This window comes from Phaenicophaeus curvirostris, chromosome 6 (genome assembly GCF_032191515.1).
Source record: "Phaenicophaeus curvirostris isolate KB17595 chromosome 6, BPBGC_Pcur_1.0, whole genome shotgun sequence".
Lineage (NCBI taxonomy): Eukaryota > Metazoa > Chordata > Aves > Cuculiformes > Cuculidae > Phaenicophaeus > Phaenicophaeus curvirostris.
The window spans coordinates 19,956,395-19,969,746 of record NC_091397.1 but is presented as its reverse complement, the minus strand read 5'-3'; the positions used below and the strand labels follow the sequence as shown (position 1 = coordinate 19,969,746).

The 13,352-nt window shown below is 35.5% G+C and overlaps 1 protein-coding gene across 4 annotated transcripts in view; it reads left to right on the top strand.

The window, feature by feature from the left end:
• MLLT10 (MLLT10 histone lysine methyltransferase DOT1L cofactor) overlaps positions 1–13,352 on the top strand; it is a 128,405-nt gene that overhangs the window by 95,248 nt on the left and 19,805 nt on the right. For all 4 annotated transcript variants that reach the window (XM_069859513.1, XM_069859515.1, XM_069859514.1 and 1 more), the window contains 2 exons: positions 10,278–10,395; positions 11,738–11,810. In XM_069859513.1, the coding sequence (XP_069715614.1) occupies positions 10,278–10,395; positions 11,738–11,810 (191 nt within the window). The remainder of the gene's footprint in view (positions 1–10,277; positions 10,396–11,737; positions 11,811–13,352) is intronic.

Here is a 13,352-nt window from a genome sequence, read left to right as displayed (position 1 = left end):
TTTTTGACTTCCTGTTATAGTGTTTTTTGTCTTCTCATAGTTTAAGTTTGCTCATCATTTTGCGCACTATCAAGGGAAGTTCCTCCTCTTTTTTCTTGTTGATTCTGGCAGCCATGGGATAATAAGTGAAAACATGAGGAAAAAGGAACTCTATTCTTAGTTCTTGTCCCTATCAACAGAGGAGCTAGGAACAATTTTGGGAGAAATTGTATTTATACCTTCCAAAATGGGTGAAATTATGAAGGAATTTAAAGAGTACATCTTCAACAACTAGTCTATGAACATTCAAGTTGAGTGTTTTTTTTGCAAGTCTTCAGAAGGAGGATTTGGGCATTTTCACAGGGCATTAAAATGCATGTTACTGATTGACAGTGTGGAGTCTGCAGTTGTAGCCTCAAATTATGGATGTCTTATTCTCAAATTTAGTATGGCCAATGAATATAGTCCTGCATCCACTTCTGTTTCCCAGTCTTGCTCAGAGAAATATAGCCTAGTTCCTGCTTTTTTTTTTTAAAAAAACTAAATATTCAACTCGAAGTAAATGTGGGGAAAGTTTCAGGTTAAACACCTGAAGTTTGCTAGAGCTGGGCAGATGAAAGTGTAAGTCCATTTAAGGGAAATTTGTAGGCCATCCTCCCAGTGGATTCTCTAGAAAATGGCAGGCTTATTAACTGTCAGTGTTTAATGAACTTTTCTTTGGGTATTAGAATGAGTACATGAAAAAAGACAAATAGCCCTCAGTTTTAGGACATTGGGAATGTGACAGATACGATGATCTCAGACTTCAGGTGACCTGTGCTAAGTGGTTGGCTGCTTAAATGAGCTTCCTGCTTTGCACCTGAGGTACAGATCAGAACCAGGTGTAATGGCTGAAGGTAAGAATTGAGTATAAATCTCTTGCCAGACACCTTTGGATCAGGACATATCAAAATTTAAAACCAGGGACTTGGAAATGATCTTGACAAGCTTAAGCAGTAACCCTGCCTTGCAATGCAAAGGAACTTACCCTAATTGTGGTCAATTATATAAGAGTTGTAATCAGTGATGATTTCCATAACTTGGGAAGATGTCTGTGCTCTTTTTTGTGTTTTATTTTCAGGCCACTTCCTGAACTCTGTTTCTTAACATAGAAGTAGTTGAGATGTTGAATACCAGAATAGCTCTTATAAAATCTAGAGCACAGATAGTACAGATTTCTACTCTTATCTGCAAAGATAGTGGTGGGTGGGTGCTTGTGGTGAAACCTTAGTCATTTATGGAAAAGGTAGATAGTGCTAATGACAGTATGTTAATGTGGTGCTACATTTCTCCAAATTATGCTTCCTCTGGTGATCATTCATTTGATGTTATAGAATCATAGAATCATTAGGTTGGAAAAGACCTTTGAGATCATCAATTCCAACAGTACCTGCCTACTACTAAATCATATCCTTAAGCACTTCATCTACCTGCCTTTTAAATACCTCCAGGGATGGTGACTCAGCTAACTTCCTGGGCAGCCTGTTCCAGTCAACAGGAGTTATCTAGAACTTATCTAGAACAGGAACTTATCTAGAGTTAAGTGACCTTTCTTGTAGATAAAGAGTGTGTTTTGTACGTGCTATTCATTTTTTAAAATTCAATTTATAAGTGGCCGTACAATGTGTGGTATGTTGGTGGGTTTTGGTTTGATTTTTTTTTTTAAAGACCCAACAGATAAGTAGCAGGTTTAATAGATTTGCCATCAGTTTAGCTGTATTCTCTATATTTGTCTTTCTAAAGATGATCTGTACTACCTTTAAGATGAGTGGTAATTAAAAAAAGAATAATAAAGATCTGGAGATCAAGATATCTCATGGTTTAAGTTGCATGCTTCTAGAAAAAGGAAATATCCTTACTAGAATTCTCTGATCAAAAGAAACAGTAATTAACATATAAGACGATAAGATCTCTCAAAAAAAAATCTCCCTTTACCCTCTGGCTAAAGGTAGATCATCAGCATGGGCCACAGACTGTTTAGATGCTAAAATTACTCTGTTCTCCTTATAACTTTAAAAAAAAAAAAAAAAGAAAAGTGAACGGAAAAGCCAGCACATCCAGAACAAAATGAAATCATTCTTAATAGAATATGTTGCTTATCCTTGGGACTCATTGACACAGGAAACTGCCAGTGCTGGTAGCTTTAGAACGCCTCCCTCAGTGTGTTGTGGGCAGGGAGGGGGTTGGTATTGTGTTGTAGTTGTCAATGCAAAATAGTAGTGACTTTCCTTACAAAACAACTAAACCGGATCTGTGTCACAGCCACCTAAATTTAAGAGTCTTGCAAAACTGAAAACATAAAAGAACCATGCTAGTAAAGGTTTTTCCATCTAAATTTTCTAGTTTGTCACTTAAAAGCTGTTTTAATGCCTTGTTACTTCTAGGCAAAATTAGTAAAAATCTAATTTTCTTCTCATTCAATCTAACTGAGGATTTTTGGGGTGGGGGTGGAGGAAAGTAGTAAGGAGGAAGAATTTACAGCCAGAGGGAAAATTCCTTCTAACATGTGACTCTACTAGAAGAACAAAGGAATCATAGTTGCCAGTAATCTAGTATTTAGCCCAATTAAAATCTTTGCTTTCTGCATTTTCCTCTTGTTTCAGTAAGATTGTCTTCATGTAGACTTACGCAGGTAGTCTGAAAGGCAGTTGCATGATTTTGCGCAGTGCTGCATGCTGAGACAACTGCATCAATGTTTTGGTCTAGCAATAAATGTTTTCTGCCATCAAACTGAAGCTTATTTAGCTTGGCTTATCTGGTGCTGCTGTAGCAACCATCAGTCTCCAGGCAACTGAGGCACATTGACCTCTTCGTTGAACTAAGTGTAGCACTACTTCAATTTAGCCGCCTGAGACAATAGTAATGGTGTTGGATGTGAGAAATGTGAATTTTTCTAGTCTGTATACAATAGAAAGAATGTATATAAAATATTTAGATGAAACCAAATGCTTAAGTTTGGCTTGAAAAAAATTTCAAGTTTACAGGGTGTAAACTTTAATACAAGCTCCAGAGTTCATAGCCGAGGCAATGCCCTTATAGGTCTTATATACAATGCTGAGAATCTTGCAGGCATATTTACACAGTAGTAACTCTGCTTCTGTAGGTATTTGTATCATTACATAATGGCAAAGTTGAGGTTTATTTAGAAAGTTAAACATCGATGTTTGTGAGTAAGTGGCTGATCTGTTATTATTACTATTTTTTAAGTTACAAATGGTCTTGAAAGTAGTTACTCTTGGCTCAGATCCACTATTTGCCATATTATTAGTGTCTGGCATTCTTTGGAATGCTCATGTGAAGAAAATTAATTACTATGTGTGTATACTGGGTTCGTTTCCTAGTCAAGTGATTTTTTTCTAGTCAATATGAGAGTGAAATTGTGATTCCTGATGTATATGTTAAAGTTCTTAAGGAAAACATATTCTTGGGTAGGGTATTTCTTCCATTGTCTATGTAGATCAAATACGGCATAAATGTGTGTGAAGATAGAGATAGAAGGAAAGGATGGAGGAACAAACCTGAAGTGTAGGGATTTTGTGTTGAAATGATAGCCCTGTTTTCAGTACTGTTTTCAGTAAAGGTTTGTGGGGAGGTGGAGGAATCCCAGGGACTTATGTCTGTAAAACATTCTTAACAAAACCAAACACCTTCCACAACACCAAACCGAAACGACAACAACAAAAAAATCCCACCAAAAAAATGCAACCAAACAGAAAAGACCTCTTAATGAGGTGGAAAATTAATCTGTTAAATTTTTTTTTGTCTTTTTTGTTTGTGTCTAGTTTATAAATAAATAGAGTTTAATTGGTTAAAATGTGCTATAATATCCAGCTCAGTTAGCATGGAAGAGATGAGTAAACTGGTGGTACAGTTGAGGTTACAGCTTTTTCACGTTGTTGGGTGACAGTCCTTCTACCTGTGCATTTTTTTAATGACTTGATGTGCCCTTGTTGTATACTGGGCAGAGGTATAAATTAGTTTCCGTAGGTGTGCCATTAATTTTTCATTTTGCTTTTCAAATCCCACTGTGTTTCCCAGTTGCATTCATTCATGCCCTTCTTGGAAAATATTTGAGTGCTGCTGTTTGAAGGTTAGATGGTTTCATTTAATTGAAGGATTTATTTGTACATTTAATCAAAACAATTGATTCTTAAAGACAGTATTTGATTATTTGCGTGTTCATTAGCAAGAGTCTTCATCACAGCTAGAAGTTCAAAGTGTTTATTTTTGCTAGTAACATAATAAGTACTAATGATGTGAATAATGTATCCATAGGATGATTTTACGTGTCATGTATACAGGTTTTCTGACAGATTTTAATTATAATAATTTGTTCATTTGTAATTAAGACCCTTTTTGATTGAAAAGTTGCTTTTTTTCTTCTAACATATCACAAACCCGTTTTTCATTTTAACTTTTACAACCTCCTAATTAAGCTTTTCAGTTAATTCTTCTATTTCAGCCAGTTAGTGAAAACGTTCATTGTAAAATTGCACCTTGTGTATCTATTAAAAAAAAAAAAGTCTTGAAACTTTAGAATGCTTGGACGGTCGTGGTGGCTGTATGGGATATGTTATCTTTTCAGTCCCAGTATTGCTGTTGTAGAATGTGTGAGTGAAAGACTACAGTGGATGCTTGAGGGCAATTGACATTGGTGATTTATGTATGATAGCAGGTTAACTGTAAAATGTACAGGTTCCGCTTTAAGCTGTCAGTAGGTCTGTAGGCTGTTTCAGTCAAGAAGTCAATATAGTTTGCTTTTGAAAATTAATTATGTTCAACTTACAACTATAAAAGCCAAAATACAAATTAAAAAGGTGTAAATGAAAGTATTGGTTTAGTTAAAATATATCAGTAGAGTTTATCATGCTGCATTTTAATATTGTGCTACTTGTTTTCAAAAGTCACATGATAGTTTACAGAAGAAATGTGGAAACACTATTTATTAAGGATTTTCTGTGTTGTCCTTAATTCCATCTGTATATCTTGGCATATAGAAAAACAAGCAGTAGTCTGGATTTTTTTTTTATTGGAAAGAAGATTTATATAATATATCTAAGCAAATTCCTTATTTGTGGTGAAAATATTTAAGAATTGCGTTGCAGTAAGTGATGACTGAAAAGCTGTTGAAGTGGCAGAACCTCCTCTTTGGCTTCCTAGAATTGTGGCGTATTGCTGCAGTTCTCTGCAATCTGATCACCCACCTGTAGGCAGCACATATTGCCATCCCAGATGGGCAAGTAATGGAATTGAGAGAGGACAAGTGGAGATGTGTAGCAATGGTTCCCTCATCTCCTAAATGAAGTTAAAGATGGTATCAAGAGGTACTGAAAGAATGAAAGGAAGCAATAGCACAGTCTTCCCATTGCATTGAGTACCCAAGAAAAAACCAACTTGCTATATGCTCCCCGTAGTACAACAGGCCTTAAAAAATCTGGGGATAAAATCACTTTTCTTCACTTGTCCAAATTAAGCTGAGAAACACAAGACAAGTTTGCTTTTGCTGCTATCACTTGATAGACACCTCTCTTCACTTCTCAAGAAAAGTAATTAGTGTATATCTATGTATATTATCACTTTTTTATCATTATGTACATATCATTAATATATTTGAGTATCTCTTACAATGCAGATTTTCATTTTGATGTTACTTTCAATGGTAAGTTTTCAGGTAAATGTTGCTTGCTGTTGACCAACATACATCAGTTTAAGATGACTTCTAGATGAAGTAAGCTGATGTTACTGTTTGGTCTAGTGCTTGAATTTCCTCTCATACTTAATGAAGCTAGGCAATTCCATGAAAAATATTAGTAACATTCTCAGAGTCTAGCAGAATAGTTTACAAAAAATTTAGCTTTAAAGTTCATCAGCAAATTTTTTTTTCATACTGCTTTCAGTAGCAGTTGACCATAAGAAGTAAATGCTGGCAATACCTAGCACTCTTGATTTCTTTACTTTGTGTTAATAGGAACAGGGTCAATTTTGTGCATTTTATCTGGTAAGTGGTATGACCCCAAGCACATTAATCTGGTACTTGTACTTCAGTGCAGGAGCAGGGATATGTTTTTGTTTTAAATGAGAAATAAAAATATCCTTTGAAATGATTGTTGACAAACAGGTATTGGCTGAAGTAGATAATAGGCTGATCTGTCACTAATTGTAAAGCATTGCCATACTATAATGCAGAGGTACAAAATGGAAATGATGATTTTTAAAGCAGAGAGGAAAAGGGCTATTGATTGGATATAAACTGATTAAGAAGCCTTCTTGGAATTGGTTGTTCTGGCCATCCTTCTTGTCCTATCATGAAAGGAGGGAGAGTTCAGTAATGTTTTAACTACAATTAAAACCCTCCCCCTTCTTTATGGAAACTCAGCTGTAGGCATTTCAGCATTAGCCTAAACAATGGTTTTGAATATGTTAAGCCCCTAACAATTAGGGAGCAGTTTGGGGCATTGAATAATGTGGAATGATGCAATTGAACGTGACAGCTTCAACAGTCAGCCTACTCATGGGACCTGAAAGTTGTTCACACTTGGTTTCATCTCTCATCACACGCTGAGTATTAAAACTTTACTGGTGTGGAGCTGAGACAGAAATGAGGCCTGTTATCAGAAAATATTTAAAGAATAAAACTTGAAAGGAACAGGAAAATAGGTGTGCTCAAAGGTTCTCCAATTTTTGAGACCTAGTCTAATTGTATACAGCTAAGTATTGTCTCATTTTTCTCCCCTTTGTTTTTTTTTTTTCTTAAAGAACATGTAACTTTTGAAATGAAGAAACTGTTTTCCTTGGAAACTTAAGATGTCCAGTTATGAATGCAAATAGTTGTCAACTTTATAGTCACACTGTTATAGTAAAATGCTACTTTGGAGTGATGCAAACATAAAAAAATATTTTAAATATCCAGAGGATATTTGTATATGCGAATTAAATTTAGTTACAATTCTGGTTCTTTAATTAGAAGAATCTACTTTCTTGCTGTAGAGGAAGTGTTATTAAGCATCAATCAAATATCAATCATTTATTCTTATTACACTCGGGCATTCCATGAATTACAGCGTATCTTCCTTCTGTGCTGCTCTGCTGCTTATTGCTTTACTGATTTATTGAACATGCCATAAATGAAAGCAGTGTATTATATACATCTAGATGGCCTTAAATCTTTCTGCTAAAATATTTTCAGGAAAATTTGCTGCCTTTTGGAAATAAATACTTAACAGTCTCTTATTTTATTAGTTCATACATTTTGATACTGTGTTGTGTTGACTGTTTACATAGAATCAGTTGAAATAAAGAATACTACAGCTTTTAAAAGTTCTGCGTTTTAGAACATGTTTCAGTCGTATGACTTTAATATGTATTGACAGGATGATTGTGCATTTTTAATAAATGCTTGCTGCAGCTTGTTTCAGCTGTGAGTGAGACGTGAAGCTCCTATTTCACCTTTAAATAATGTAGCACTCCTCCACCTCCTCTACTTTCCTGTCAGATGAAGTTGTCACATACATAATAAAGCTTCACAAATCGTTATTCTTGTCATCTTACATTGCCATTTAAAAAAAGTATTTTAGACGCTTTCGTTTACCTCCAGTTTACTTGGGCAATTTTATTAATGTGACTTTTCCCTTCAAGAGTTGCATAGGATGCATGATAGCGCTAGAACTCTTGTATTTCCAACTTGTTGTAGGACACCTTTAGTATTATTTTGAAGTATAAACTAGTGGTTAAGTTTAGGGTGAACCAAGACTTGTGAAAAAACTCAATTTCCTAGCTAATTGTTTAAATCATGCCAAGTCTTTTGATCTATTCTATCAACCCACTTAGCAAACATCGTTTAATTCCTTTGATGTCTTTTGTTTTGTGATGTGCTGGTTACTCAACAGACTTTAGCAACTCCTTTCAAGATACTTAGATACTTCTAGAAAGTTCTTAAAGCTATTTGGGCATGTTTCTGTCAAATAAACATGCATTCTCCTAGCTGAATATAGCTGCCTCTGCCTTCATAAATTAAGATAGTTGATGTTGTACAGTTTTAAGCAGCCTTGCAGTGAATTATACAGCATGAGTAAGTATAGCAGCCTCTGTGTAAAAAGTGAGCAGTATGCTTACTAGAATTAAATCTTTAACAGAAATATTCTAAAACTAATCAGAAATAAACCTGGTGTTTGTAGTTTAAAAAAAAATCACAAACTGTGTTAGCAGAATTCATAACCATAGCCGCTTTATTTAAGTGAAGTGTATATACGTTTTTTTGTTTTGCTAGTCTTGTCTTTTGGATGTGGAAACGAATAATGGTCAAATCGTGTAAGGTTTCTTCAGTGAAAGGATTTGTCAAAAAACTACCTTGATTTTTGAAGTTTGTTTTGTTTCTGAGAGGAAGGCAGCTGAAAATTGCTAAGGAATGATAATGGTCGACCTGGAATTACACTATAGGTGTTTATTAAGGAAAATAGCAGGAGTCATGCAGTATTGCTGCCTTCATCAGCAAGTGTCACAGTGCCAATACGTACTGCATTTCTGGAGGCTGTTACATACCTGGGTAGGGGGAAGTGCCTGTGTTGCTTTTAAAATTTACAACTAATTCAGATTAATTCTACTGAAGATGTGCAGTTCTTTCAAAAAGAAGAAATAACAGCCCGATTTGAAGGGAAGCAATAGTTCACTGCCTAGCAATCTTGTGCATATCTTTAAACTAAAAAGCAAAACCCCGCTGATCATTTTAAGTAATTACTTGTGGCTTTTCCTGACTTTGTGGCAGTAGAAGAATGCAAGTATCGGGCACAATTTCTCACCAGTATATACTAAATAAAGCATCATTGAAAACAGTTGTGTGAATTCATAGAAGTCCATTCATCAAGTTTAATATGTTGGCTGAAAGCCAATACTTAATGGTAGTGTGTGATTCTTTCCAGAGACACAGTTTATACTCTGTAATATTTTGCTGTAATAACCAGTATGTTCCCCCTGTCTCTTGTGTGCAGTTATACATGTCAAAATGTCCTACAAATTGAATTCCTTACTGTTCACCTCCTTCTTTTAGTTTTTCAAAAAAGTTTCCTTTGTAAAGGTTGTTTACATTTTCTTAAAAGATTTGTTTTAAGCCCACTGATGGCACAGGTTGTGTATCTTTGATTCCACCTCTTCCCCCCCAACTTTTCTTTGTTCTGAAATAATTTTTTATCAGGCAGGAAAATACCTTTTTAATAAGCAACCATGCTTTTTTTTTTTTTTCTTTGATTGCTTGTCTCTTCAACTCAGCATTTGACACAAATCTTTTCTTCGAAAGGGAAAAAGCATAAGCAGCCAAGGAGGAAGGTATTTTTATTGCATTGGATTATGCAAGATTTTGGCCAGCCTCCTTAGCTTCATCTGTTTAAGGGTTCATTTTCGCTTGTTTGGCACAAGTCCCAGCAGAGACCTTCAGAATTGTGGTTAGCAACATGAATGAACACAAACTTTGGGAGCTCTTCAATAAGTAGAGCTGGCCCACGGCCAAAAATACAGTTCCTTATATGGGGTCAGGGCAAAGCGTGATTCGGCAAGCCCCCCATTGTATAGAAAACATACTTGTAATGGCTGTTTGCGTTCTTTAAAATAAAAACAACACAAAACAAAAAACCACCAGGCTTCCAAGTCTATCAAAATAGGAAGTAACAAAATAGTGTGCAGGTTTTACTAATGACTGAGTCAAGCAAAGGAAATATGGCTCTGTGTAGTTAAACCATAGAGCTGAAAGTTGGACCTTTTGACCTCCACAGCCGGCTTGTGATGTAAGGGACCCAAGCATTTGTGAGACATCTGTTGTCTACCTGCCCTTATTTTGTAAATGGTTTAATAAGATTAAATAATTAGTAGGATAACCACATGGTTGTTATGCTACTAAGTCCTAGCACCGAGTGCGTACTTCAGGATTGCAGGGAAGTCTGCCTATCCTGCTATGTGGAGCTGTTTTAAAATGCAATTTAGGTATTTTTAATGTTTGCTGCAGTAATTTTTTTGTTAGAAGGTTTTTTCATTAGCAGATCTTGCCAACAGGAAGTAAAACAATTTAAAACCTGATATATATTTGAAGTGCTGCGGTTCTGTTTCTGTACTCACAAATGGAAAATAATATATTTTAAATACATTCAGTTTTTGAAAAAATATTCGACTTAAAAAAATTAGTAAATGTGCATTAGGAGAGTTCATTTAAAATATATTTAGCGTTTCTCCTTTTAAAACTTGAATCCTGTTCTTTTTAAATTGGTTTCCCGCAGGCAAACACCCTACCTGGATCTTCTCTCACTCTGCCTCCATCCCACATGTATGGCAATAGGCTGAATCCAAATTCAGCAATGGCAGCACTTATAGCTCAGTCTGAAAACAGCCAAGCAGGTAAGATTCCCACTGCCGGTGACAAATGTGCAACTTCACGGACTTAAGTGTTTTTAAAAAGGTTGTTAAATTTTATTTTTGAACGCTGCTCAGCATTTGGTTATTAAATGTCTGTATAAAGTTGTTGGAAGTGTTGGAAGTAATTTCTCAGTTGTCCTGCAGAACTGTGTGGGTTCCCTTCACACCCTCTGCCCCCTCCCTTTTTTTTTTAAGTGTCTGAAATGTAAATGTTTAAGCAGAGCCATCAGCAGGCAGGAATGCAACAATGTCTCCTGTGACTTCTGTGATTGATGTGTTCAAATCGGAGCTCTTTGCAATGAGAGTAACAGAGCTCTGGGTTTTGTCGTGAATAGTTTAAACCTCTATTTGCATAATTCATGAAATTGCATTACATACAACTTGGTGGGAAAGAGATCCCGTTAGAGAAGTTCTGCAGCATTTAATAATCTTGTGAATATTTACCGATTGGCATTTCGTACCATTTGCTCTTCTCTACAGTTTTAATGAGCCACTGGCTTTGCTTTGTTTCATTCCCTCCGTTAGGATTTGTTGACATGTCGTGGTAGTCATGCCTGTTTGGGGGAAGGGAATGAGTTTAGCAGTTTACCAAGAATGGATCAGTCATGTCTTTGCCCTCCAAGAGGTCGGAGGTCGCTTGACTCAGAATAGGGGGAGGGCAACCTTGAAGGGGGCAGATAGGGTTATTTTATTGAGAGGCCATAGGGAAAATAACCCTTTTGAGTCCTTCCAAGCAAAACGTTTTCGTATATTTAATGAGGCCTTTTTTGTTTGTTTTACTACCTTTTTAGCAAGGGACTTTTCCTATGCTTCTGCTTATAAATAGGAATTAGTGAATTACACGCTTTCATAAAGTTTTAAGTAAATTTGCAGAATAATGCGTGCTTGTTAGATGGCAGCAGTAAGTTTAGTACGTTATATATTTTATGGGTTGTTTTGGGATGCAAAGTGTTAAAAAAACACGGAGCATCAGGATTTGCTGTGATAAGCATACAGATTAGCTGTCCACAGCTGTGATTCATTACTTTCACCGTAGAAATTAAAAGTGGCTGAGGGGAGGGTACTGCAAATGCAAACCACGCTTCTGTGCTGTAAAACTGAAAGGAATGAAAGAAGTGAGCGTAATCCATGGCCTGGTGCAGCCTCAGAAATGTGTAAGGACAACACCTTACACGCTACAGTTCAGCAATCTTAAACTAGTTACGTATTCACTCTTCAGCAGTAGCTACCAATAGAAGTTGAGATTTAAGGTTATTTTAAAAATATCTATATCAGCTTTAAAACGAAGAGTCGATTTATCAGCTGTGAAATATTTACACTGCAGATCAAGATCTTGGAGATAATAGCCGCAGCCTTGTTGGCAGAGGAGGTTCACCCAGAGAAAGTCTTTCACCACGGTAAGCGTTATTTACATTGGAGATTGCAGGCAGAGGAAGCGTTTCAAGGTTTGGAAACTTCACTGTCTTTTTATTAGTAATACATAAGTGTTTTAAAAGCTTATATATATGTGTGTATGTACACACACATATACATACATTTATTTTTGTGTAGATCTATCCATCTAAAAACCCTCCCAATATGTCCAGATAGCAAAAAACGTGCTACAATTTACTTTTATATCAACCAAAATTAGGTATTCAAATGAAAGACTTAAGAAATGCAGGCTTGTTTTAGAGGGATTTATCTGTTATTTAATCCACATGTACTTCTTATCTCCTGAAATTTGTCACCATAATTATATTTGTATTAATATTTGCAAAAATTCCAAAATCTCACGGACACGAAGACTGTAACAATCACAGGAATAAGATCATCTGAGAAGTTAAATACCTGTAAAAATTTGAAACAAATATTTTTCTCCTTTTCCCTTACCACTTGAAATATGTAAGAGCTCTCTGGGGAAAAAAAAAGATTTTATTTATTCTGCTGCAATCCACTTCTTCTGCAAAAGTTTGACATAAGAATTCTGCTGGAATTGTATTGCATTATTTTCTATTAAAATACTTGCTGCTAAAACTTCAGTATTATATTTTAAATACGTCAGTAATATTTTCTGTGTATTTTAAGCAAATCTTTGTTTTTAAAGGACTTTGGTTTCCATACTGGATCTCATATGAATTTGATTTTCATAGTATTATGACTGTATTTTTCACTTGGGGACTAGTCTTGGGGATTTTATCTTGAAAAGAATTTTAGGATAGCTGAAAAATAGTAGTTACACAGGTACAGCATTGTAAGAATGAATTTGATTGTTACAGCATGTGTTTATTACAGTAATTTATAATAAATATCTCCAAATTATGTAAATTAATGTACATTCCTGGTGTTCTTAATCTTGTATTAATTAATCAAGAGACTTCTTGTTGAATAGGGTGAGAATATCCATTATTAAGTGTTATTACCTAGTCATGAACTGCCTTTTAAGCATTCCAGTATGTGTTGGTTTTAGAACAATAAATAGAGAATTTACAAATTTGCTCAAACTGTGTTCTCAGTATAAAGAAATGTATTTACATTAGTATATAAATCTTTATATAAATCAGGAACACGCAGACAAGTAAGGTAAGAGAATTTTGCAAAGGGAAATGTTCAACAATTAGGAAATTACAGAACTTTTGTTTATATATTAAGTAATCCTCTCATACACGTGTGCTGTGATAATTACAAGTTTTAAAACCTTCTCAGGTAATCTGCAAAAGCCTGGTCTTCGTACGATTTGTAGTAGGCCATGGTTGTTTTCAGGCTGTCTTTGGACAGAATATTTGGGAAGCTAAACTTCTTAAACATGATGCTTCTGTGGAGTGTATGTTCAGGGTTATGTGTAGCCTGGCACTTACAATGTGGCCACATTTCTGTTGGTTTTGATGGGGGTGGCAAAGGAGAACTTTGTCCGCAGCTGCAGAGCTTCCTTCAGTGCATGGAAGCTGTATCACTTTGTG